The following is a 22,660-nucleotide window of genomic DNA, read 5'->3' on the forward strand; positions in this document are numbered from 1 at the left end:
GTTTAACAGTACGTTGTAGTACCCATTGTAAATTATTTTGATTTTTCTCTTGGAAACACACAGCAACTGCTGGCTTCTGCCACAGTGACGGGTTTGGGGCTTCATATTGCAGGTTAATGGGAACCACTGTGTGTGAGGGAGACAGGATGGTCCTGCTGGCACTGAACAGTTCAGTGGGCTGGAAATGGAGAAATAATGCTTTCTTAACAGGAATAAGCTATTGCAATGTCAACTGACAGACTGTAAGTTCAGGATCAGGAGCTACAAATGTGCTGACTGAGGCTGCCTGCTAATCAAAGCAAAAAGGAGTTTTCATCTTTTCTAGATCTTTGCAGTTAAAAGTTCTAAAATTTTGTTGAGTAAGTGCCTTGTGTAGAGAAACTGAATTCACTGGCTACCCTCTAAGAAGCCTCTAAGAAGATCACATATTTTCTAAAAAAATCTTCTAGAATGAGAAAAATGCTGCTCTCTTTATGTCCATCTCTTTTTGTTCTCAAAGAAGCCTTGCTAAAATGCCAAGGATTGTGTTATCATGGTAGTCAGAGCCTGTAACACTCTCCCATCCTTTAAATGCATGAAGCTGAGCTGTTCTGAGAAATCAGAAATCTTGATCTAAGATTCAGAATCTCCAAAGTGACTGACTCAGGGAAATTTGTATTGTTTTATTGTGCACTGTGTGGCACAAACCCAGTGCAGAGAATTTATTATAAACTACTCGGTACTGCAGTAAGTACCAATAGTGCCAAACTGAACCATGTTCTTAAAAAGGTTTATGTGGGACCCTGAAAAACCAGTGAAGCCATCTGTGTGAACACTATGAATTAATAATTGTAGAAGCAGCAGGAATGTCCCCTGCAGTAGCAAAATTCAGCCTTTACTGTATTAGTACCAAATGGGCACATGAACACAAGCTTGACAAATTTTTAAACTTGGTTTATTCTTTATATAGGTACCTGAACGGGGACTTGCCTTCCCTAAATGTATCTTTATGTGTCAAAATATGTGTCCTAAGTCACTTCATTCCTGAATTGCTCTCCAGGGATTGTGTGGAACAAAACACTTGTCAGTGTTTAAAGGTCCTGAACCGCACCTGATGAAACCTATCTTGCAAAACGCTACTTGGTTCGGTGTCAGTGCTTCCCTTCCTGCAGGAGTGGTGAAAACTGCATTTGGAACACAGAATTTTGGGAACTGGGAGGTAATTTCTACTGCCTAGGAGCTAAAATGTGTTATTTGAATGCAAGACACGGGGAGTATCAGTATACACAAGTTTGTCATTGTTTCGTGGGGGATCTAACCATCACCCTCTTGTTCCCTCATACGGGCTGAAAAGAGACTCCTGACACCATCTGTCTGCAGCAGGGAGCCCACGCTGGGAGCAGATGGCAGACAGACTGCAGAGGACAGACATCATGCAGAGAGTGTCAGCAGAATTGTTTTCACTTCTGCTTTATACAAAATGTTCTTGATACATCAACTCGGTTTAAAAATTGCAGTTACAAAAATTAAACTTTTCTACAAAGCATAACAATAAAACAAAACCAGTCCAATGCCTGTTCTAATAGCATGTGGGCTACCCCCCTCCCCCCCCACAGTGCCTGGTTCTGATTCAGTTCAGGTCTGATTTTTTAAGTTGCTGTTCATGAGAAGGATTTCCTACCTGCTGGCCATGTCAGCAATCTGGAATTACTTGCAGGTACCTGCAGGAAAACTGGAATTTCTTTGAAAGCATATTTCAATTATTTTCTTTTCTGAAGAAGAACAACTCCAACACATCTGCTTACTTTTTCATGGAAAAGGTCAGTCTTTATTGTATTGCTTTCACATCTCTACATAGGAACGTGAGCTTAAACAATCTGTGAAGGATCCTGTGTTAAATAATTAATCCACCTGACATATAAAATTCACTATCTGATCTATTTCAAAACTCTCATTTTAAATAAAATATCTTGCTAGCACATTTCTCACTTTTATACTCCCTGAACAGAACCTCCTTCAGTCATTCCTGCATATTTTCCCCTGAGAAAGCACTGCCTTTGAACTACTGGCTGGTAGAATTTTCAACGTGTGATTGTAAAACTGGCTTAAGCTATATGTAGGGTGTGTCCATTTGGGTGATACAGTATTCATCCAAAAGTTTATCAAATCTGGGTAGTATCTTGATTTTCTGTTATAATGTTATCTTATTTCTTCATATAGTCCATCCCAGAATTACCCATGGAAGCCCAGCATGGTGCATGAATCACTGCAGTAAGTGCACACACAAGAGGCAAAGACCATGAAGAGAAGTCACAACTGACAAGGTCTGATGACAACTCTTCTTCTTGTTCTCTTGTCCTTATTTTCATCTCTGTATTTCAGAGTATAGTTTCTTTCCAGGACTTGATCCATTAGCCTGGTCATAATCCATTTCAGGTGTTTAGTGAATCTGTTTAAAAGAAAACACATAAATGCAGAATAATTCTACATACCTAAAATGAACAGAAAAGTCACTGAGTATGTGACATACAGCACCATGTTGCTGACTTATTAGAAAAAAAAAATTTAAATCAAACTCTTTTGTGACTATGGGTAATAATCCTTTGAGAAGTAAAGACCTGCACAACCTTTCAGAGAAATCAATGTCACAGCTTCTGTTAATGTCAGAGCATACCAGTCCTTAGGAATTTTAACACAGCCATGAAGTTAGCAGCGTGAGGGGTGTGAAAGTAAGCTGTAAACCACAGTGCATCACATCAGTTACTAGGGAATGTTCTTAAGAGTAAAAATAGCTGTGGCATACAGTGGGATAACCTATTTTATCCAGATTTTATATCATTAGACCTACTAATTAAAACTGATGTTTGAACTGGCTACAACCTCTTGACTAGATACCCTTCATTAGAGTGCTTTTATTTTTTGGATCATTATGTTAATTAAGTATTGCCTACATTTGATGTAGTCTCTGATTTTGGTGACTTTCTCTTCTACTTTAGAGTCACATTGTTCCAACTATTTTGGGTCCACTGCTAAGTAGTTACAGAGCTAAGTAACATTTTGGGGTAACTTCTTGGTCTTACTGCCAAGAATAAATTACTGTTTTATTGCTTCATCCCAGTCTATCTAATATGCCTTGACTGAGTCAAAGTATCCCGTTGCTATCAGGAGGTCATTTTTTACAATCATCGGGGTAAATACAAGGCTGAGAAGATTCCTTAAGTAGAATCAGAGCTGTGGATTACAAAGGTGCTGGGCACTAGTGACAGTATTCATCTGGTCCTGTGATTTTACAGATGACTGATTAGTATAGTGTAGAATGGTGCAGCTCTGAGAGGGGATGACTGGAAATGAGTCTGTGCTGGGGAGGAGTTGAGGTACAGAAGACCACGAGCAGGTCCCCTGGCTGCCTGCAGGCCAGGGCATTTCTGTGTTGTGTGCAGCAAGTTTGAATGGACAGCTCCTCCCTCTTCCCCTTTAGGGCTCTGAATGAAGAATGAAACCTGATGGTCACACGTTCTGCATGAGCTTGGACAGAGCACTAGTGTCATTAACAAAGGTGTTACAGGAAGCCAAAAGCAAATAGGTTGACACAGGACCGGGGGAATCTTTTATGGATTCAAAGCAGATTGAAAGCAAAGAATAAAGCTTGGTAGGAAAGAACTCAGTAGCAGAGTATACCAGGGACCAATTTTTGTTCATCATCATTACTGACTCAAAGAAGAGGATGAATAGAGAAATTTTCAAGATTGCAAAAAATAAGCTCTTTCAAGTATTCAGATCATGTACTAATAGGAAGGAAATCCAGAGGGATTTCATAACACACAGTGGGCAAAGGGTGGCAGGTGTGGAAAACATTTGCTAAAGGGCTGGGCAGCAATGTGCCTTCTAACACCCTGCATTCTGCCTTGTGGATTTGGGAAAGCACAGAGAGCAGCCTGCAGATTTTGGTCAGGGACATGAGCTCTCCCAGAGGTGGAACACAGGGCTGTGAGATCATGGTCTGACTCATCACAACACTTCCCATGCTCCTGTGTGCCACTTACTGCAGATTCTAGGTCAGAAACAAGAAACACTTTGTGTCCAGTGAGGCCTTTCTGTCAAATGTCTGTCAGCTATAGTACCTGCTAACAGAACACATCTGCTCAAAATCCTTTCTCTTAAAATGAGAACATGAAAAGGGGAACAGCAGCTCTACCAGGTTGCTCATTTCATGTTTATCTGATTGCTTTCCAAGTGGAACTGAAAATATCTACAACAGACAGTTCAGTGCAGTTGTCAGTATTCTGCACTGTAGATCAGATTCTAGGCTGAATTTAAAATAGCACAGCAAAATGTATTGGGCCTCCAAAGCAAAGTGTGAAGCTGTCTAATGGTAGTCTCAAACTCTGCTGTAGGGCTGCTAGTCCAAGACTGTAATTCGTTGTGGCAGATATTAAATGGGGTGTAAATTATACAATTCGTCAGGATATTCAATCCTGCCTTTCTAATTTTCAGATTAGAAATCTGTCTCTCAAATTTACTGAAAACCTATTTTTTAACAGAAAACTTCAAAAAATTCAGAAAACTAGAAAATTAAGAGGTAGAAAATATTTTAAAATAGTTTTTAAATCTCAGCACTAGAAGTTTCAATAGCCTAGAACATACCTGCAAGCACTGAACAGTATGGCTGGAGTATGACTCTAGCATCAACAGCTCAGTCACAGTATCTTTGTTAAATCTGCCTTTGAAGTTACTGTTCCTCACGATGCAGCTGGAGCAAAGGACACGTGTGGCTCTGTTTCACACCCTGACACTGCTTGCTGTTTCCTCACTTTCTGCAGCAGTGCTTCAGCTCTTGTGGCCTATTTGGCTCTACTGCCTGAGCCACCATTGGGCCTTTCTTTCTGGCCCTGCAAAGAGTATTTAGCCTTAAGTCTGTGGACTGACCTGGAGTTTTCCCAGCAATCCATCATCTTCCATTATATCATTATTTCCCATATATGGCTCCTATTTGTCTTTGCCCTTTTTATCACATATATTAGACACATGCTTGTGTCTTCAGAGAGCATCATTCAAACTATTCAGCTATTTTTCTTTCCAAATCTGTAGACAAAGTAATAAAATTCAACTGCAAAAAGAAAGACAGTCTGACAGTTTCCCTGAACAACTGGAAAGATTTAAAAACTTGTGCATATTTAATCCTTTGGGATAGTCATACTCCTTATAAGCTACGACCATTATGAAAGGACAAAGAGTTAGAGACTAAATGTCTCTAAACAAATTATTCTTTTCTTCTATTTTAGGATTGATAGTTATTAGCTGAACTATAGTTCCTCCTCCAGGGGAAACAAACATGAAGAATTAAATTAGATTCATTTCTTAATTCCTTTGACAACTTAAAAGTGGTAATTGGCTATTGACACCTATTGAAGCAAGTTTGTTACAGAAAGTTTGATTTTTATAGGAAAGAACCACAGACTTTAAAAAAAAATATTCTTTAAAGTTACTTGTGGCTGAGGCTTTTAACACATGCAATACTCAGGCCTAAACTATGTCTATCAAAACTTGAATGTCTCTCTAATTTCTGTGCCTCACTTTAATTCACATTATTAACAGCACTATTTGGAAAACTTTCAGAAAAATCTGCTTACTCTCTTGACATTATATAAATAAATGCATTTGGTAGAAAATCACTTAGAACTGTCCATGGCTGTGGTTAATGAGTCTCTACAGACAGTTGAGCAGTTAACCATGATTTTGTCTTCCTTCCATCTAGAATGGAATTCCTGTTAAGTAAAAGATTCTTTAAAGCAGAGCTGTCAGGTGAGTTTGAACACTGGACTTCTATTAATTTTAATAACATCTAAAAAGTCAAAACACGGTTCTAACAATCATGGCAATTGCTCAATCCTGTTGCTACTTTAACTCACAGAACAGCCAACTGATCTGCATCATGGATCTGTATCTGTATCAACAAATCACCTTGGTGATCTCTACAAAAAGGGGGAAAATAGTGAAAAATGGCAAGGTAAATTAAGTAAGAAATTAGGCAAGGTAAATTAAGTAAGAAATTACTCTGCTCGTTATTTTTAATATTTAAAGTCTGAAAACAAAGAAGTTGGGAAGTGGATTCTGATACATTTAAATGTATCCTGACAGTGCTAGTGACATCATTCTTCTGATCTGTCCTTTGCAGGACATCTCTGCTTCAGAACAGAGGCACGGGGGGAGGGGGGTGGCTGTCTCCTAGACACTGAGCCTGCAGTTCTAATTGGCACTATATTGATGAGCTGGGGAGTTAAGCTATGTTTTCTTATTCAGAATTTAGATGCTGGCATTTATTAGAAGTGCTGAGTCACAGGTTTTTGGGTGCTGGATTCTGCTCACTGAAGATATTAATCAAAATTCATCTTATGAAAAAATCCAGGTAAAGCATGTACTGCAAGATTACATAAATTCAGTCTTTTATATTCAGTTTTCATTATTGATTACTTTTGCCCATTTTTCTCATAGGAGAGCTTTCTGATGAGTCACATCTAATTTTATCAAAGTATGAGAACAGTCATATGACCTTATTCCAGGGGGCTTCAAATATAGTAAATAACCTGGCACACTCACACAAAAAACAGTAAATGACATGAATGAGCTCAATTCTGTTCAGTTTACACAGATTAATTTCTTCATTTGAATAGGCCAGGAAACATTTCTCAGCTGCTTACTTATCTGCCTGCCTTCAATCTCTGCCACCAATTAAGCTCAGAAACTTGGACATCATTTTGCTTCTATTGAGTTTATTCAAGTGAGGGGTTTGCTGCCAGAGAGCACAGAGCTGTTCTGATCCATGTGTTCTTTTATTTTTACATCTAAATTAGCCTTTCCACATACTGCAGAATGGCTCCTGGGATTTGCCCCCTCTGTTTTCCTGTCACCCATCACTCACCCAGGATGTGAGGCACTGCTCTCCCAGGCACGGAGGACGCTGCAAGGTTTCAGCTCAGGCTAATCATAGCTCTTTGGTTGTTCTGAGAAATCACTGGTGAGTCACATGAAGAACCCTGCTCTTTAATGCAAAGAGCAGGCCTACGTATTTCTCATCACTGCTGGCAAAACAGACCCATTCTTCCTGCAGTGTCTTGTGAATCCTCAGCACTTCTGGGTGCAAGGGAACAGGGCAGGTGGGAAACCTTCCCAGGCCAGGAGAGCAGGGGTTAACACTCACAGGGAACTCGGGTCACTGCAGGCAAGGCACCACAAGAATTTAAATCTTCCCTTTCAGGGCCTTACTGCTGCTCCCAAAACAGAAAACACAGCTCCAAATTAGGGCCCTCTTCTGCCTGCTTTGCTGCTACAGAACTGTTGAGGAGGAATGGCACAGAACAGTGAAGAAACCTGTAACCAGGGTATTAACTCAAATCCCTCATCACGGGGATAACACTGTGTGTTTGCCTGGTAGCTAAATAATTATGCAGTTTGTGGCCTGGCTGCTACATCTATAAGTATAATTTAATATATAAATAGATGAAACACAGTATATTTTTTGCTGCCTAAGGACTGATCTAACTTTTGGGATTTGTGATTTGATTCTCAATGGAAACCACCATCTACCATGACAGCTTTCAAATAAAGGATCAAGGCTGGAGCTGGTACCTGCACAGAACTCCATTAGCTCTTGGTGGATATAGACTAAGCCTTACTTCTGAGCTTTGAGAAAACCCCTGCAATTTGATTTCTGCATATGGAGAATTTTATATCAAGAAGTTTCCAGAGCTGCTTATCTTATTAATAGAAAGGGAAATTTTAAGAATCCCATTCACCTACACTGAACAGAATTGTGCTCATATCAAATTATGTATTCACACAGTAGGAAAAACCCACTGAGGAAAATTGTGTCCGGTGCTCTCTTTAGGTCTTCCTGAAAACTAGAAACAACTCAACAAGACACATGCTAGACAGGAAAAAGATTATTTTTAAAAAGTATTTTTAATGCATTGGAGCACTAAGATTTGGAGTTTGGGGAAAGGTATTTTGGGGAAGAAAATAGATATGGGTTTTAGCACCAAAGATTTTCTTAAATTACCATTAATTTTTAGGAATTTCTTTCCTGGAATACAGAGCATGTGTGTTTGTCCAGCTGAAAAAGAAGGAAACAACCACCAAAGTAGTCAATGGTGTTTTGTGGGGAGGATTGTTCTGCTCCACACTTTCTATTCTAGCAGAATTGATTCTAATCCAGTTGTTTGGGATGGGCCACCAAATGTTGGCATAGACACTTCCATTTGCAGTGACTATATGCAGTGAGATTTCTTCAGTAGCAACAAAATCTGTTCACTCCCTCGTTAGGCTCCCACATGCCTTTGGCCAAGCCTTGTTCAGCTGTGTTTGTTCAACCAATGTTACTCCACACCAAAAATGTCCAATTTTTCCTTCTATATTATTGGCCAAAATCAGCTAATACTGCTTAACACAGAATCTGACTAGAAACATTCAGGACATAATTTAAACCTATATGAAGGACAGAACTACAGGAAAGGTTAATTTGTGTTTGTTAAATTAGAAGACTGCTTAAAATAGTTTGATATTAACTGGAATTTGTATAGTGTGGTCACTGAGTTCATACTTGTAACCTTAAAACTTAATTTCTTATTTCCATCATTTCAAATAGAAAAATAAAGATATCTGAACTGGTTTTCAGATTTACAGACAATATTTTCCTAAAAAATCTGCTGGCAGATTTGCCAACACATTTTAATTTAAACTGTGAATGTTTTCATTAACATACATTTGGCACAGAATGTCCTAGCTAGAAATAGTGATTTTTCTTCCCAAATGCATTTCAGTGTTTTAAAATGCTAATTCCTTCCATTTCCAGAGTTTTAGAATCACTCAAAACTACAATAAAACCCCAAAAACTGCTCAAGCAACCCCTGGAGCTACAATTAAAATGGGAAGAATGGTGAGCTGGGTAGTTTGTCATTATCCGAGAGAGTGGTGTTAAAGGGCAGCAAACTAAGATGTACGTTTGGCTCGAGGAAGGTCTCTGAATTGTAATCAATATTAACCGGGATGCTCGTTTCGATTCAGGGCTGCTTTCAGGATCGGATCAGCAAACTTGCTCTGGGCTGTACAGGCAGCCCCCAGCAGCACAGCCGCTCGGAGGAGAAGTCCCGCGGGCGAGGGTCGCTGTCCCCGCCGGCCCCCGGGCGCTGCCGGGCAGGGAAAGCGCCAGGGCCGGCCCGGGCCCTTCGGCCGCATCGCCCGCCCGTGCCGGGAGCTGCACGGAGCGTGTCCCGGCGCTGTGCCCGTGCCCCGGCAGTGCAGTGCCCGGCCGGACAGCAGCAGCAGGAAATTACTCACTTCCCTTGCGAGCCCTCTGCGTCTCCGCGGGCCTGCCGGGCGGCAGCGGGTCCCGGCTGCCCCTCTGGCTCGGCACCGGCGAGGTGGGTGTCATTTGGAAGTGAAGATGTTGCGCACAAGGAGCGACGCAGCGAGGGCAGCCCGGCGCCGCGGCGGTCCCCGAGCTGCGGCCATGAGGGCACGCCGGGCCCCTGCCCCGGGCCAGGCGGCAGCAGAGCTCCGGCGCTTCGGAGCGCCCTGGGGCGTCACTCCAAGTACCCGTCAAACACATCCAGCTCGCTGTCCGTCTCATAGAGCACGGAGCCGGGGTCGGAGAGCATCCCCAGATCCACCAGAGCTTGGTCCATATCCTCGGGCAGGAAAACGATGCCCACATTGAGGACGATGTACTCCATCAGGAAGGCATAGTACAGGATCAGCACGTTGACAAAGAACAAGCCCACGTAAAACATATAGGGCAGCACCAGCAGCGCATGGAAGGCCCAGGACTCCACCGAATCCAGACGTGCGGAGACCGTGGCGGTCATGCAGCCGTGGGGGCTGCGGGGGCAGCGGGCACCGACCCGCCCGGCCGGCGCGGGGGGACGGACGGCAGCGGCGGAGCTGAGAGCGGGGCAGGACTGCACGCCGCAGCCCCGGTGGCAGCAAAGGGCAGAATCCCCTGAGGAGCCGGATTCGGACCCCGGGAAGAGGCGAGCCCCGCAGGGGCGCGGAGCGGCCGGCTCGGTCCCTTCAGTCTCCGAAGAGGAGGAAGAGGCGCCCCGGCGGGCGGCCGGCGCGGGTTCAGCGGCGCTGCCGCAGCCCCGCCGCTGGCAGGAGGCTGCTCAGCGGCATCTCCAGCCCGGCCACTGCAGTCCCGCCGCGGCTCCCTCCTCCTCCTTCTCCCGCCCGCAAACTTTGCGGAAGGAGCCCGCAGGCGCGTTGGGAGGTCGGCGCGGAGCACCTACCAGCGAGCCCGGCCTGCGCGGCAGGACCGTGCTGCCCGCCCGCCCCTCGCTCCCCGCCCCGCGCCTGACCCGCCGCACGCCGCCGTTGTTTACCAGCGCTGCTGCTGGCGCGGGGCGGCCGTGGCGGGTGCCGGCGCTTCAGCCGCCTTGTCTGCATTCGGGTCCCGCTGCGGCTGCACGGGGGCTGCAGGGGACAGGGGGCGGCCCTCGCCTGCGCTGCTGCCTGCCCGAGCTCTGCCGCAGCCTGCGGGCGGCTCTGGGCTTGCCTTCCCCCCTGAAAGTTGTTTCACGACCTCTGCTGTGACCGAGAGCCTCCTGAAGCAGCACGGCGGGCCCGGGCCACGCTCGGCTGCGGTGCAGGTGTTTCTTTGCTGACCAAGGCTTTACCGATATCAAAATATAACCGAGGGCGGGATTTTAAACTCCGTGCATTTTTTATATTGACTGACAAACTGTCCAGCTTTTATATAGATTTAGTTCATTGCTCTGTTTAAAGCAAAAAAGAAAAATAACATAAAACTCCCAAACTAGGTCAAGACAGTCAAGGGTCCCCTTCTCTTTGTTCTTCCTTAATTTTTAAGCCGATTCAAAATCCTTCCTGGATAAACCTCAGCAAGGGGGATGTCAGCAGCTGAATTTCTGACGCTGCATCTTGCAGTACAGGAGCAGATCCCACAGAACAGCTTCGTGTGGGTTATGGAAGCCGAACAAGGAATGTCAAGGGCACAATTTGACTTCAAATTACAATGCATTTAGAAAGTACAATCACGCGTTTATTTTTTTTTTTTTTCTGGTTCGGGTTCCGTTTACTCTCACGTTGTTCTAACCGAGCCGCCCCCGACGCAGGCCCGCTCCCGCCCCTGTGGGGGCTCGGCCCCGCCCCCGCGGTGCTCCCTGGGACTCGTAGTCCGCGGCCCGGGGGCGGGGCTGGGCCGGCGCTTTCCGGCGTGCCCTCGCTGCGCATGCGCCATGCGCGCCGGTGCCGCCGCCGAGGCTCCGCGCCGGTCCCCGCCCGCCCGCGGGGCTATGAGGCCGTAGGGCCCGCGGGCCGGAGCAGCCTTCCGCCGCCAGCATGTTCGGCCGCTCCCGCAGCTGGGTGGGCGGCGGGCACGGGAAGGCCGCCCGCAGCATCCACTCCTTGGACCACCTCAAGTGAGCGGGGGACGGCCGCGGTCTCGGTCTCGGGGCGGCGATGAGGGCGGAGGGTGGCGGGGCTGTGAGGGGGCTCGGAGGGGGCGGTTGCGCCCGGGGTCCGTCCGCGGAGCTCCTCGGGGCAGGTTTCCTTAGGAGACACCTGCGGGGTCGGGGGAGGAGGGGGCGGCTCGGCGGGCGACGCTCCCCAGGCGCTCGCTGCCCTCACCGGGGCGTTCTGCTGCGGCTCTCCCGAGGGGAAAGCGCCCGGAGCCGTCCCCGGTGAGGAGACTCTGGGGCCTGGTGTCTGCCTCACGGAAACGGCCTCCTGTCCCAGAAGGTCTTCAGGGCAGACGCGGTTCGTCATATAATGTCACACTGGGCTGCCATACGTGTTTGTTTTGTTTTTGGTAATGCCACAGAGTCTTCTGTGGAGTAGAGTGTGAGGCGTGATAAATACAAGAAATACCACATTCCTCATGAGGGAGAACTTTGTTTCCTGGTGGTGGCTGAGGCGAGGGGCTGGTGCCGGTGTGTGAGCGGCGCAGTCAGGGTGTGTGGGGATGTCGATAGGCAGCGGTGAGTCACGGCTCTCGGGCCGGGATGTGCGCTGGGCTGCAGGACGCAGCAGCTGCTGCAGAAGGAAAGATTTGAGCCTGAGAACTATAACTGTGTCTCCGGAGCCCCACAGCCCTGTGTTACTGCTGGCCGCAGAAGCTGGAATAGTTTTTTCCTAGCTCTGCCACTGGAGAGTTGGAAGGGTGGCAAGGGATAAAAAATTTAATTTCCCTTTTCCATTTTAAGCGTTCCTCTGTTGCAAGGAGAATACGAGCCACCTTGATAGCTTCTCTGTACTGAACGAGAAAAAGAGGTCTTAAAGAGATGAAGCATTTTCTAAATGAAATCATTGTGAATACGTATCTCATTGAGAAAAAGTGCCTGGTAGTTTTCAGTCATCTTTCACGGAGGACATGAATGGGTTCTGACGGTAATGAGCAGGATGCCCTGTACAAGACTGGGATCTTAAAGTTGCTTTATCAATATGTTTTATGGATTCTGGTCCTTGTCTCTAAACTGGAAAAATGTTCAAAATTAGCAAGACTAACTGAAAGGCAATGTTTTTTACCAGGGATGCAGAAATCAAGTCCATGAATACAAAACTAATGAGACAGAAGCCTCGCAGAAGTAATTTTGAAGGCATTGTAGGTCAGACTAGGAAGTCACTGCAGTCTGGTTTTACAGGAAAAAGGGGAAAAGTCATGCTCAGATGTAAACATAGGAATGTTCTATTGAACGTACAAGGAGTAGTCATTATGTACTACCCAGTATTAATGGAGCTTTAGCTCTGTCTGGCTTTGATATTTGACTTGAAAATAGAGCAAGAATGCTGATGTGTGATGAAATTTGAAGAAATTGAATTTTAGTTTATGGAAAAAAAGGCTAGTGAGAGGGAGATTTGAGGCTTAACTTTCAGACAAGAAAAGTATATCCATATGTTCTGTTGGGGCCACAAAGAATAGAAAAATGACACCCTACCTCATTTGCAGCAAAAGGGAATTGGGCTGTAAGTTTTGTGGCTTGTGCTTGATTTGTTACCTGAGAGTTGAAGTATATAGTTATCTACTAAAATATGAGCTTTGGTCTGTTTGCTTTTACATGTGAGTTCTGTAATTATGAATCTGAAATGGTCAAATGTAAAGGATAGCTGACCTTTGACCTGTTTAGACTACATATATTGTAAGTGCTTGTGTATCCAGGCTGCCTGAATTTCAGCTTCTAGCTAGATGCCAGCAGGAAAGGTGAAATTTAGGTCTTTTCCAAGTGTTGAAGTGGGTAAAGTAACAGAAGGAAAAAGAGCAGAGAGCCTTTGTTTTGGGCTCATGAAAGAAAGTCTTAATATGCTCACTTGATAAGCTGTTTACCTTCTCATCTTTTCAACTCATCAAAGCCCATTTTGTGTTCCATATGAAGGACCTGAGTACAACACACCTGCCTTAGCTCAGCCTGTAAAGGTATTTTATGCTATGTTTCTGTTGAAATCAGTCTGGGCTAGCCTTGTGGGAACATTTTTATTTTTAAGCTTGCATAAGGTAGAGATTAGTCTTAATTGTAAACAATACTCAGGCTTAGCGATACCAGCAGCATTACTGCTTTTTGTCAGTAAATGGTGGATCTTTCCCATAAGCTTTAATGCAGTTTGTTTGAGGCTTGCTTTGAAATTTCACTGTTCAGTCTTCATGCAAACACGCCAGAGATTGCATTGGCTGAAGGAAAATGGTGAGGCTGTTTGTAATAAGTGTTTTTATACAGTCTCTTGATCTAGTGAAAATAGTTAAAATTTAATCCATCTTCTGAAATGTGATCTAGAGAAGGATGAAACAGTGCTCCTCACTGCCTGGGTGCTTCTCAGACAACTTGAAGTTTTTGTGTGTCTCTTTCTAAGTCAGACTTTTCCCCCTACTTTTCTATGGTATTTTACATAGCCCTGTTGTTAGTGCCAAGCACATTTTCCATTGTTGCTTCTGCACTTGGTATTTTAATTGCATTGTGATCGCACAAAAGGTTCCATGCCATTAAATTTAGGTGCTGAACATGTCCCATGCCTTGGTCAGGTGCAGTGTCCATAAAGGTATGCTTGAAGTCTTTTTTCGTGGGTGATTCATTTCCTGAGGCACTGTCTGTGCTATGCTTCAGGTTTCCTCTGTGAGAACAATATGTAATTACCCGATTACAGGCAGAGGGAAGGAGCAAGCCTGTTATGGTCTGGGCTTTTAAAATTTGAGTGCTTGACTTCCTAAACTTTTACCTGTTTTAGTGTATTTTTATAAGTAATAAGTAGGAAAGTCATTATATGCACTTAAAAAATTCATGAGTTACTATGTGGCCCCTTTGAGCATGGTTCTAACCAGAAAAATGTTCAGAATTTTATTTGTTTTTTTAAAGTTGCTGGCAACATCTTCCACTGATTCTGATGGTATTGGATGCTTTGACACTTCCTGCATGATGTGTTTTTGTTTGAACCCAGTCTTCAGATATAGTGATGGCAAAAGTCTCCTCTTTGATAGTTTTGTGTTTTGCAGCATAAACCTGACCCCTCTGTAATCAGCATTTAGAGACAGCCTTTAAGGATTTACCTGAATACAAATTACTGGGTTTGTGGGATACTTTGTGTTCTCATGATGTGATATTTCATGTGTCTATAATAAAGAGAAACAAATACGTGTTTGCTTTCTTGTTCATTTTCAAGCAAATAGGATAAATAAAAGTGAAATACCAAGGACTAGCTTGTAGGTGAAGCCCAGGTTTCTTCTAAGTGCATAAATGCCTTAGCAGATTAAGGAATTTTGCAGTAATACTGCTATTAAGTAAATAAATTTGGAGATAACGTATTCCTGACTATTAAATGCTTCTTGCTTTTTGTGTTTGTAATGCTCTGTATTCCATAGGCTCCCAAAATGAAGTAATAGCTTGTTATTCTTTCCAGTGCATCCCCTACCCAAAATTCTACTGTTGGAGTAAACTTTAATCCCAAGTTTGTATCATGTAACTTATTAATGAGAAATACATGTTCACAAATGCAATAATTTCTATGTGACTTAAAATAAATTGGCTAAAATATCTGAAGTAATGTAGTATTAATTACTAACTGTCACAGGAAGTTGTTCAAATTATTGTGGAATGAACTGATCTAATTGTCATTTCTTCAGGTGTTCTCTGCTCCATTAACTGCTCTGAGCAGTTTGTGCTATCTCTTTTGATTCACTGTCCTGATGGTGCACACAGTGCCCTAATGGGAAGTTTTTCCAGGGCTTGTGTGCTATGCTGGTTTAGAAACCCTGGGAATTCTCACAGCCTTAAGCTCTCACATCTTCACTGTGAGTCATCCCACTGTCAGTCTCCACAGAAGGAATCTTGAACTGTGATTCTCAGATTAGTGGAAGAGGATTTCCAGGTGCTCTCTGACTTGCTATTTAATGACTGTTATGGTACAGCACGTGTACCAGGCACTTTTGACTGTAGGATACAGCTGAGAATCAACTTTTCCTAGAGTGGCTTCAGTGTGATCAGTGACTGTTTTGGATTTGAAAATGACTTGATTTTTGAGGGGGAACAAAACCACCATGAAGGGGAAAGAATTTTTTTTACTGAAAAGAAAGATTAGGAAAAGACAATTCCTGCTCTTCCTCTCCTCCTCTGCCACATATTCTCTTTTTTCTCCTTTTTGCTGTCTGGTGTTATGTATTATATAGTAATGGCTTTGGTGATGTGGTGCAGGCTTTGTTGCATTGCTGATTAGGGGGGTGAGGGAAGGGAGCACGTGGCATATCAAATGTGTTAAAGCTATGAACCTCTGAGGGCTGTTTGCCTCTGGTGTCCTTGTGCAGTATTCAACACAGCAGAATTGTCGTTTGATGGTTAAGTAACATCAAGACTAGCAAGCACACAGTGTTTTACCATGACAGCACAGAGCATTTTATCAGCTTCTCTGAAATAGCACCTGTTCTCTGCATGGCTTGTGAGGACAGCCTGTGTCCTGCAGCAGGTCCTGTGAAACTCTGCCCAACTCAGTGGCAGCTCAGTGGTTTAAGAAGACTCCCAAAACCAAATTTGACATATTTTAAGTAAACTGTAAATATGATCAAAGTTCTTGTTTGTTTGGGGGGGGGGGGGGGTTGAGTTCAAGCAAAAGGTGCTGAAACGAGGTAATGTCTTGTCTTTGTAAGTCTGATAAATAGCTGGAACAGCCTCACATGAGTGTTCAGTTAAATGGCATTTTAGGCTCTGGCTGCATGCGTGCCAGAGATTCAGTGTACAGTGATTCAATTTTTTAGTGTTTATAAAATTGATGGGAATCCTGTTTTTTGAAATGCATTTTCAAGTTTTTTTTTTTTTTTTATATAAGCATCTTTCTTCAAGCCATAAACCAGACACCCTAAATTTTTGTTGCAGAAATGCACTGTATTATTTGGAACCTTACCAGAAGCTTGGCAAAATTCTACTAATGAGTTTCCTAAAATTTCAGTCTGAATCACTGAACAAACTTTCATGGAATACATGGAAACAATAGTGAAAGGCTACCCCGGGGTCAGGGCACAGGTTATTTTCACAGAATGAGATCCTGGGAGTTTTGGTTAACTCCAGTGTTAATGACAAGATTGCTGATATGGGAATTCTGTCTTCCTTTCTAAGCCCTTGTGCATATATTGCACAGAAATCCTGAATGCTGAGGTGTTACTCCTGGTTTTCAGTATACAATCACAGTATAACAATATAGGAGCTTGTGCAGTTGTACAATTACATGAAATTTCCCTCATGATTTTATTTATTTTCAAAATTGTGCACCTTTCTTATATTTATCTGTTGTCTTTATTACTATGTAAAAGAAAAAAAAAATGAAAACGGGGAAAGCAGTGGTGATTTTTGTGCTTTTAATAGAATTTGCCCTTACCCCATCTCTTTTTCTTTGTGAGACATAAGAAAGTAAAAAGACAGAAGTTGGTACTTGGATGTGACAACTTATTTGGATAAAAAAATACTTCATTGAAGAGTAAAATTCTGAGACTTAAAACCTGAAAGGCTTGTATTCTCTATAGCTTCTTATCACCTGTGATATAGACATCCACTTTTATAAACTTCACTAGACAGTCAAAAACTCTTGTCCTTTGAAATAATAAAGCTGGACTTTGCCCCCTTTCCAGTCAGTATTTCTGTTCTAAGAGAACAGAGACCTGATGGTGAGGCTTTGCCAAGGTGAATGAAGGGTCTTTGAGGGTCCTGTGTTTGATATTAAAATCAGAATTGATGTGAGTCTGTAAGGGGTCTCTGCAGGCAAGAGAAGGGATCAAACTTCCCTGGTTAGACCTCATGTGCCACTTTCCCATATCACCTACTGCATGCTTACCTGCTTCTTCTATTTCTGTTTTCTTGCTCATCACTCCTTTGACTTCAACATATTCCAAAGAAATTCCCAGAAGCACTTGGGACCAGTTGCACGGTTTCTACTTCATGTTAACATGTGCATAAGCAGTCATAGCTCACCTGACTGGAGGGGATTTGTTTCCTTTGTCACTTACTCTGTTTAACAATTCCTTTTCTCTCTGCATCAGTATTGAAGAAAATTTTAGAGCATTAAAATTTTACAATTATTAGACTTAGTATGTGCAAATATGTGTCTGCATTGGTACAGTGATGAGAGACAAACATGATGTGTGTGGAAGTGGCAGGATAACACATTACTTGTACTTCTTTTTTCTTTTAGGTACATGTATCATATTTTGACTAAAAATACAACAGTAACAGACCACAACCGCAACCTGCTGGTGGAGACCATTCGTTCCATAACTGAGATCCTGATCTGGGGGGATCAGAATGACAGCTCAGTGTTTGAGTGAGTACTCCTGAGCCAGTTCTCCCTGACACTCTGCCTTTGAAGAATGCTTGGAGTTGTACTGAGAGCTGTACAGTGTTACTGGTAACTCCTCCAGGACTGTATTTCATGACTTTATGTAAACAGCTCTGTCCTGTGGTAGATGTGGATTTGTGAGCAGGTTCATATCGTACAGGAATTTACTGCTTCCAAAAAGTGTTTGGACTCCAAAGCCCCTTTCAAGGACTGCTTTTGCTTGACTCTCCATTCTTTTAATATAAATACAAACTCTAACCTATTTTAGGGTCCAGATTTACTCAGTACATCTATTAATATCACATTGCTTCAAATTTACCTAAGATATCACAGATAAATACCTTATTGTAGTTGTGGTATCTAGAGATGTCTGATAAAGTGAATATACTAAAAATACAGTTAGAAGGGCCCTAATTTCTTGATACCTTTTTTCTGCGTAATTTGAATTTTTAAACCCCCTTGTTTAGTATTAAAGTGCAACTTCGCGAAGTAATTCTTCATAAAAGCAAAACATGCTGTTTGTCAAAGTTGCCTAGAATCATCCCTGCTCCTAGCCAAATTATGTTCCTGTTACTTACAGCATGTGACTTAATGACATCTTTATTTTATTTCAGCTTTTTCTTGGAGAAGAATATGTTTGTGTTCTTCCTGAACATCCTGCGTCAGAAGTCTGGTCGTTATGTGTGTGTGCAGCTGCTGCAGACTCTGAACATCCTTTTTGAGAACATCAGCCATGAAACATCCCTGTGTAAGGACACACTTCCAGACTGCTTTAGATGAAGTGACTGAGATTTGATTGGATTCTCTTTCATTCAATGAAATTTGGTTCTAGTATCCCTGCACAGAGCTATATGAATTACTAACAATCTTTTAAACTGAGCACTACCAAATATATGGTGTAGGCTGACTCCACAATACCTTTTAACATAAATTTTCAGTGGTACAAAAATAGTTTTTTGCTACAACAAGCATTTAGCATATTTCAAGGGGTTCTTTAAATCAAATTAGTTGTGATCTGAAATGTTCGCTTGCTGCCACAGGTCATGTGATAGAACTCTGGTGTGTAATTTGTACTGTAACTGTTCTGACATCATTGGTGCTGGCAGTCAGCCACGGGAGGTTCCTTCAAGGTTTTTGGCAAAATATATAGAGGTTGGAGAATTAATAATTTGAAGTATTCCACAACTGTTATGAAAACCATCATCAAGCCTTGGAGAGTTGGGACTTTGGGAGGAAAAGAATTAAGTGTCAATAGCTGCAGAGCTTGCCTGAATTGAGGAAGTTGAAGTGTATTCTCAGTTGACTTGTTCTTGGGAGCAAAGACCTTTGTAGGATGCAGATCCTTTATATTAATGCTCAAAGGCATCACTTGAGTTGTTTCGTTCAAAGCTGTGATCTTCAAGCATCAGGATGTTACTTTCTAGCTGGCACTTTAAATACAGCCTGTTACCACAGTGGTTTCTTTGGTTAACCTGTGTAAATACTTTTTTTTTCAGACTACCTGCTCTCTAATAACTATGTGAATTCCATTATTGTCCACAAATTTGACTTTTCTGATGAGGAGATCATGGCATATTACATATCATTTTTGAAAACTCTTTCCCTGAAACTCAATAATCATACTGTACATTTCTTTTATAATGAGGTAAGTAAAGAAGGTTGCAGTATAATGATAAAAGGACTTGAATTAGAAATTTATAAGTGTGGCGCATACTCTGTTTAGTCTATTGTCTCATAATGTCTTGCTTTTATTTTTATAATGACCATACCAGTGGTTGTGCATTTGTTTGTGAGGATCTCTGCACAAGCACAACTTTATCCTCTTACAACTATAATAAACTAAAAATCCGGAAGTTATTGTTACATTGGATCATTTTGGTTTTCAGATCAATTTTAAAGTCTGCTTCCTTGAGAATTCAACTTGTTTGTGCCTTGTTTTCTTGTGCTGTCATAAACAGGATCTTTTCTGTTGCATCGTTTGTTTCTAAGATTTGGTTTAGTCAAAGTCCAAAAGGCTGAGTCAGAAGGGCAAAGTGGAAATGGGTTTTTCCTCTCTGCACTCTGCTTTCTGCCAGAAGAGGGCATGAAAGTACTGAGTATGTGCACAGTTACCCTGGGAAGCTCTGATGCTTAAAGCGATTTATTTTAATGCAGAGCTACAAGTGCAGCTGAATGTTGTTGTAAAATCATTTTGATTACTTAAGTAGAAGGTAAAGATACTAAGTAAATACACAGAAAACATAATTTATATAGAATCTCAGCCCATATTGTACATGTTTAATGAATAAATGTTTTCTTCTTGTTACAGCACACTAATGACTTTGCTTTGTACACTGAAGCTATTAAATTTTTTAACCACCCCGAAAGCATGGTCAGGATTGCTGTTAGGACTATAACTTTAAATGTCTACAAAGGTATGCTTTTTATATGTTAAAAAAGGCATGTGTGCAAATCTTGATTCATTATAGTCAATTTTCAGTTATTTACTTGTGAGGGTTTTCTTTCTGTTTTGTGAAGTTGAAAAGCTTAGCATGTTGACAAATTTCAGATACACATTTTGACTTTTGTGACCACTATCCCAAGCCTGCAGTACGTACTTGGAAATGGTATTATTTTCTCACCAATGAAACTGGCTTTAAAAAAAACCCCAAAAGTGTCAGGCATTCAGAAGGATCTTTAGTTTCTATTCCAAGAGAGGTCAGAATGTGACTGTATTTAAAAAGTAAATAAACAAAATCCCCAAAATCAGTGTTTTAAGAATATGAATGATCTTTTACTGATGAAATTGAGCTTTCTAGTGTGTGAAGCAGTAACCAGCATCTCCCTTTTGGACTGGAAATGCATTAAAATGGCTGTAGACCTGTTGGGTGCTACAGTCACTCCAGTCTCAAGAGGAGCTGCACCATTCCCATAGGTGCTCAGTGAAGGCCAGGATGCTGCAGTCTCAAATTCCTGTGCTGAGCATGCCAGTAGGACATAAGGAAAGAACCTAAATCTTCACTGTGGCAGTAGTTGAGCACTGCAATAGGGTTTCCAGAGAAACTGAGGCATCTCTGTTGTTGGAGGTCTTCAAAACTCAGCAGAGACCTCAACAACCTGGTTGAACTTTGAAGTTAGCACTACTTTGAGAATGTCTATCCTAAACCCAACGTCCAAAAGTCACTTCCCCCTAAATCTTTCTTGGGATATGTGATATATAACATTTTTAATAAACTGAAAATATCACAGTGTTCTCTGTAAAACAATTGTTGTTTATTCTGAACTTCTACCTCTGAAATTAGCATGCTATAAGGAAATATGTATTATGCAACATGTTCATACAAGGATTCTTGTTCTTTAGTCCATTTTAAGTTAAATTGCATGTTGAATTTACACGATTTTCTGTCAATTAAGAGAATAAATGGCTTGACAGTCTTCATAGAAGGTCGTTTTTTAAAACAATGAGCAGTTAATGGCTGGATAGCCTGCATAGCAAGTAGGGTCTTTACAGTGTTGGCTGCAACACTTTTTCTTCTTGTTGAGAAATGGGCACTTGGTACTTGCTTTCTAGTTCAAGGAACTGTAAATGCAAATATGAACTCACAAAAAAAAAGAGCAGATTAGAGGCTTCATATCCTATCTGTGATATATTTATGCAACTTAGAATTTTTATTAAAAAATTTACTTGTCTAAATTTTCGTTGAATGTTGTAATGATATAATGGGTAGAGTTGAAAGGCAGAGCTCAGATGTTCAGGTTAGATAATTTTCTGACTACCTGTTTGCATATATTCTTCTCTAACCTACCCTGTATGTTTTAGTTTAGATGCTTTGTGCTTTAGCATTTTAAACCCTTTTAGAGGATGTCACTATCCTGGTTCCTAATCCTGTTAACTGTTGTCTGTTTCTTTTGCCCTTCCTTCACTGATGATTCCCGTGTTCCTTAATGCAGTGTCATGTAAGTCTAACTAGCTTGACTCTCAGCATTGCTGCTTTTTTCTTGCGCTTCTCTCTTCTTTTTAATAAATATTGTGCTAAAAGAACCTTTCTGAATTCCACTAGATTTGTTTATTTTCAGACATCTGTAAATATATCAACATTAGGCTCATTCAAGCCAGCTAAGAACTGATGTGACATTTTTATAGATTTCCATTTCATGCTTAAGATTGTGTCAGGTGTATACTTGTATGGAAAACTAGCATGTAATCAAATTCAGAAGGTATTTTGTTGTATTTCTTAAAAAGCAATAAAAAATACTGGCAGCTGATTTTTCTTTTTAATGATTTCTCTTCAGTGGACAACCAGCCTATGCTGCATTACATTCGAGATAAAACTGCAGTTCCTTATTTCTCCAACCTTGTCTGGTTTATTGGCAGCCATGTGATAGAGCTGGACAACTGCGTGCAGACTGATGAAGAGTAAGCTTTTACAAATGCTGCTTATTGAATGGAAATGCTTTTCCCAGATGTCAATGGTGTCCTTATTTTGTAGTCCAGTTAAGTTAGTTTCTAGATGTGTTCCCTTGCAGTCACTTCAGACTGTTACTCTTTAAAGTTTTTTAGTGCTTCTTCAAGGTAACAGTGCTGTGTGCCTGATCTGTGGTGATATCCCTACAAGTAAATTAGTGTTTGCAACGAATCTTTTCTTTATCTTTGTTTTGTTCTGCTAAAAGATAGCAGATATCCAGAAGATACAACAGGTATTTTGTGCTTCTCAATTTTAGAAACTTTCTTTCTAACATTCTTCTTCTATGTGTTGTCTTATTAGAAGAGCTTTCTGAAAAGATTCCAGGAAAAAGATTTAAACTAGAAAGATGGACTTTAATATGTGAACTGTCAGACCTAACATGGCAGTGTAATATTGCACTATCAACTACAGAAATACTTCAT

The 22,660-nt window shown here is 41.9% G+C and overlaps 2 protein-coding genes across 6 annotated transcripts in view; one reads left to right on the plus strand and one right to left on the minus strand.

The window, feature by feature from the left end:
- Window positions 1-1,780: 1,780 nt before the first annotated feature.
- On the minus strand, window positions 1,781-10,295 carry DEXI (Dexi homolog). Its single transcript, XM_033074367.1, has 2 exons — window positions 9,313-10,295; window positions 1,781-2,428 (listed from the first exon to the last, which is right to left on the minus strand). Exon 1 carries the CDS (start codon window positions 9,837-9,839, stop codon window positions 9,558-9,560), a length of 282 nt encoding a protein of 93 aa, XP_032930258.1. The 5' UTR covers window positions 9,840-10,295; the 3' UTR covers window positions 1,781-2,428; window positions 9,313-9,557.
- A 964-nt stretch (window positions 10,296-11,259) lies between these two features.
- Window positions 11,260-22,660, plus strand: part of CLEC16A (C-type lectin domain containing 16A) — a 60,478-nt gene continuing 49,077 nt past the window's right edge. Inside the window, exons 1-7 of one of the 5 annotated variants that reach the window (XM_033073889.1) lie at window positions 11,260-11,411; window positions 17,650-17,778; window positions 18,408-18,541; window positions 19,290-19,438; window positions 20,102-20,207; window positions 21,724-21,729; window positions 22,066-22,189. In XM_033073889.1, coding sequence (XP_032929780.1) covers window positions 11,332-11,411; window positions 17,650-17,778; window positions 18,408-18,541; window positions 19,290-19,438; window positions 20,102-20,207; window positions 21,724-21,729; window positions 22,066-22,189 — 728 coding nt within the window. In that variant the 5' untranslated portion in view covers window positions 11,260-11,331. The remainder of the gene's footprint in view (window positions 11,412-17,649; window positions 17,779-18,407; window positions 18,542-19,289; window positions 19,439-20,101; window positions 20,208-21,723; window positions 21,730-22,065; window positions 22,190-22,660) is intronic. The other 4 variants (XM_033073888.2, XM_033073886.2, XM_033073890.2 and 1 more) reach the window with 4 other exon arrangements.

Source organism: Catharus ustulatus, chromosome 16 (genome assembly GCF_009819885.2).
Source record: "Catharus ustulatus isolate bCatUst1 chromosome 16, bCatUst1.pri.v2, whole genome shotgun sequence".
Taxonomy (NCBI): domain Eukaryota; kingdom Metazoa; phylum Chordata; class Aves; order Passeriformes; family Turdidae; genus Catharus; species Catharus ustulatus.

What these genes read in the sequence shown, in the direction of transcription:
- DEXI (XM_033074367.1), bottom strand. Translation starts at nt 9,839, where the DNA reads ATGACCGCCACGGTCTCCGCACGTCTGGATTCGGTGGAGTCCTGGGCC.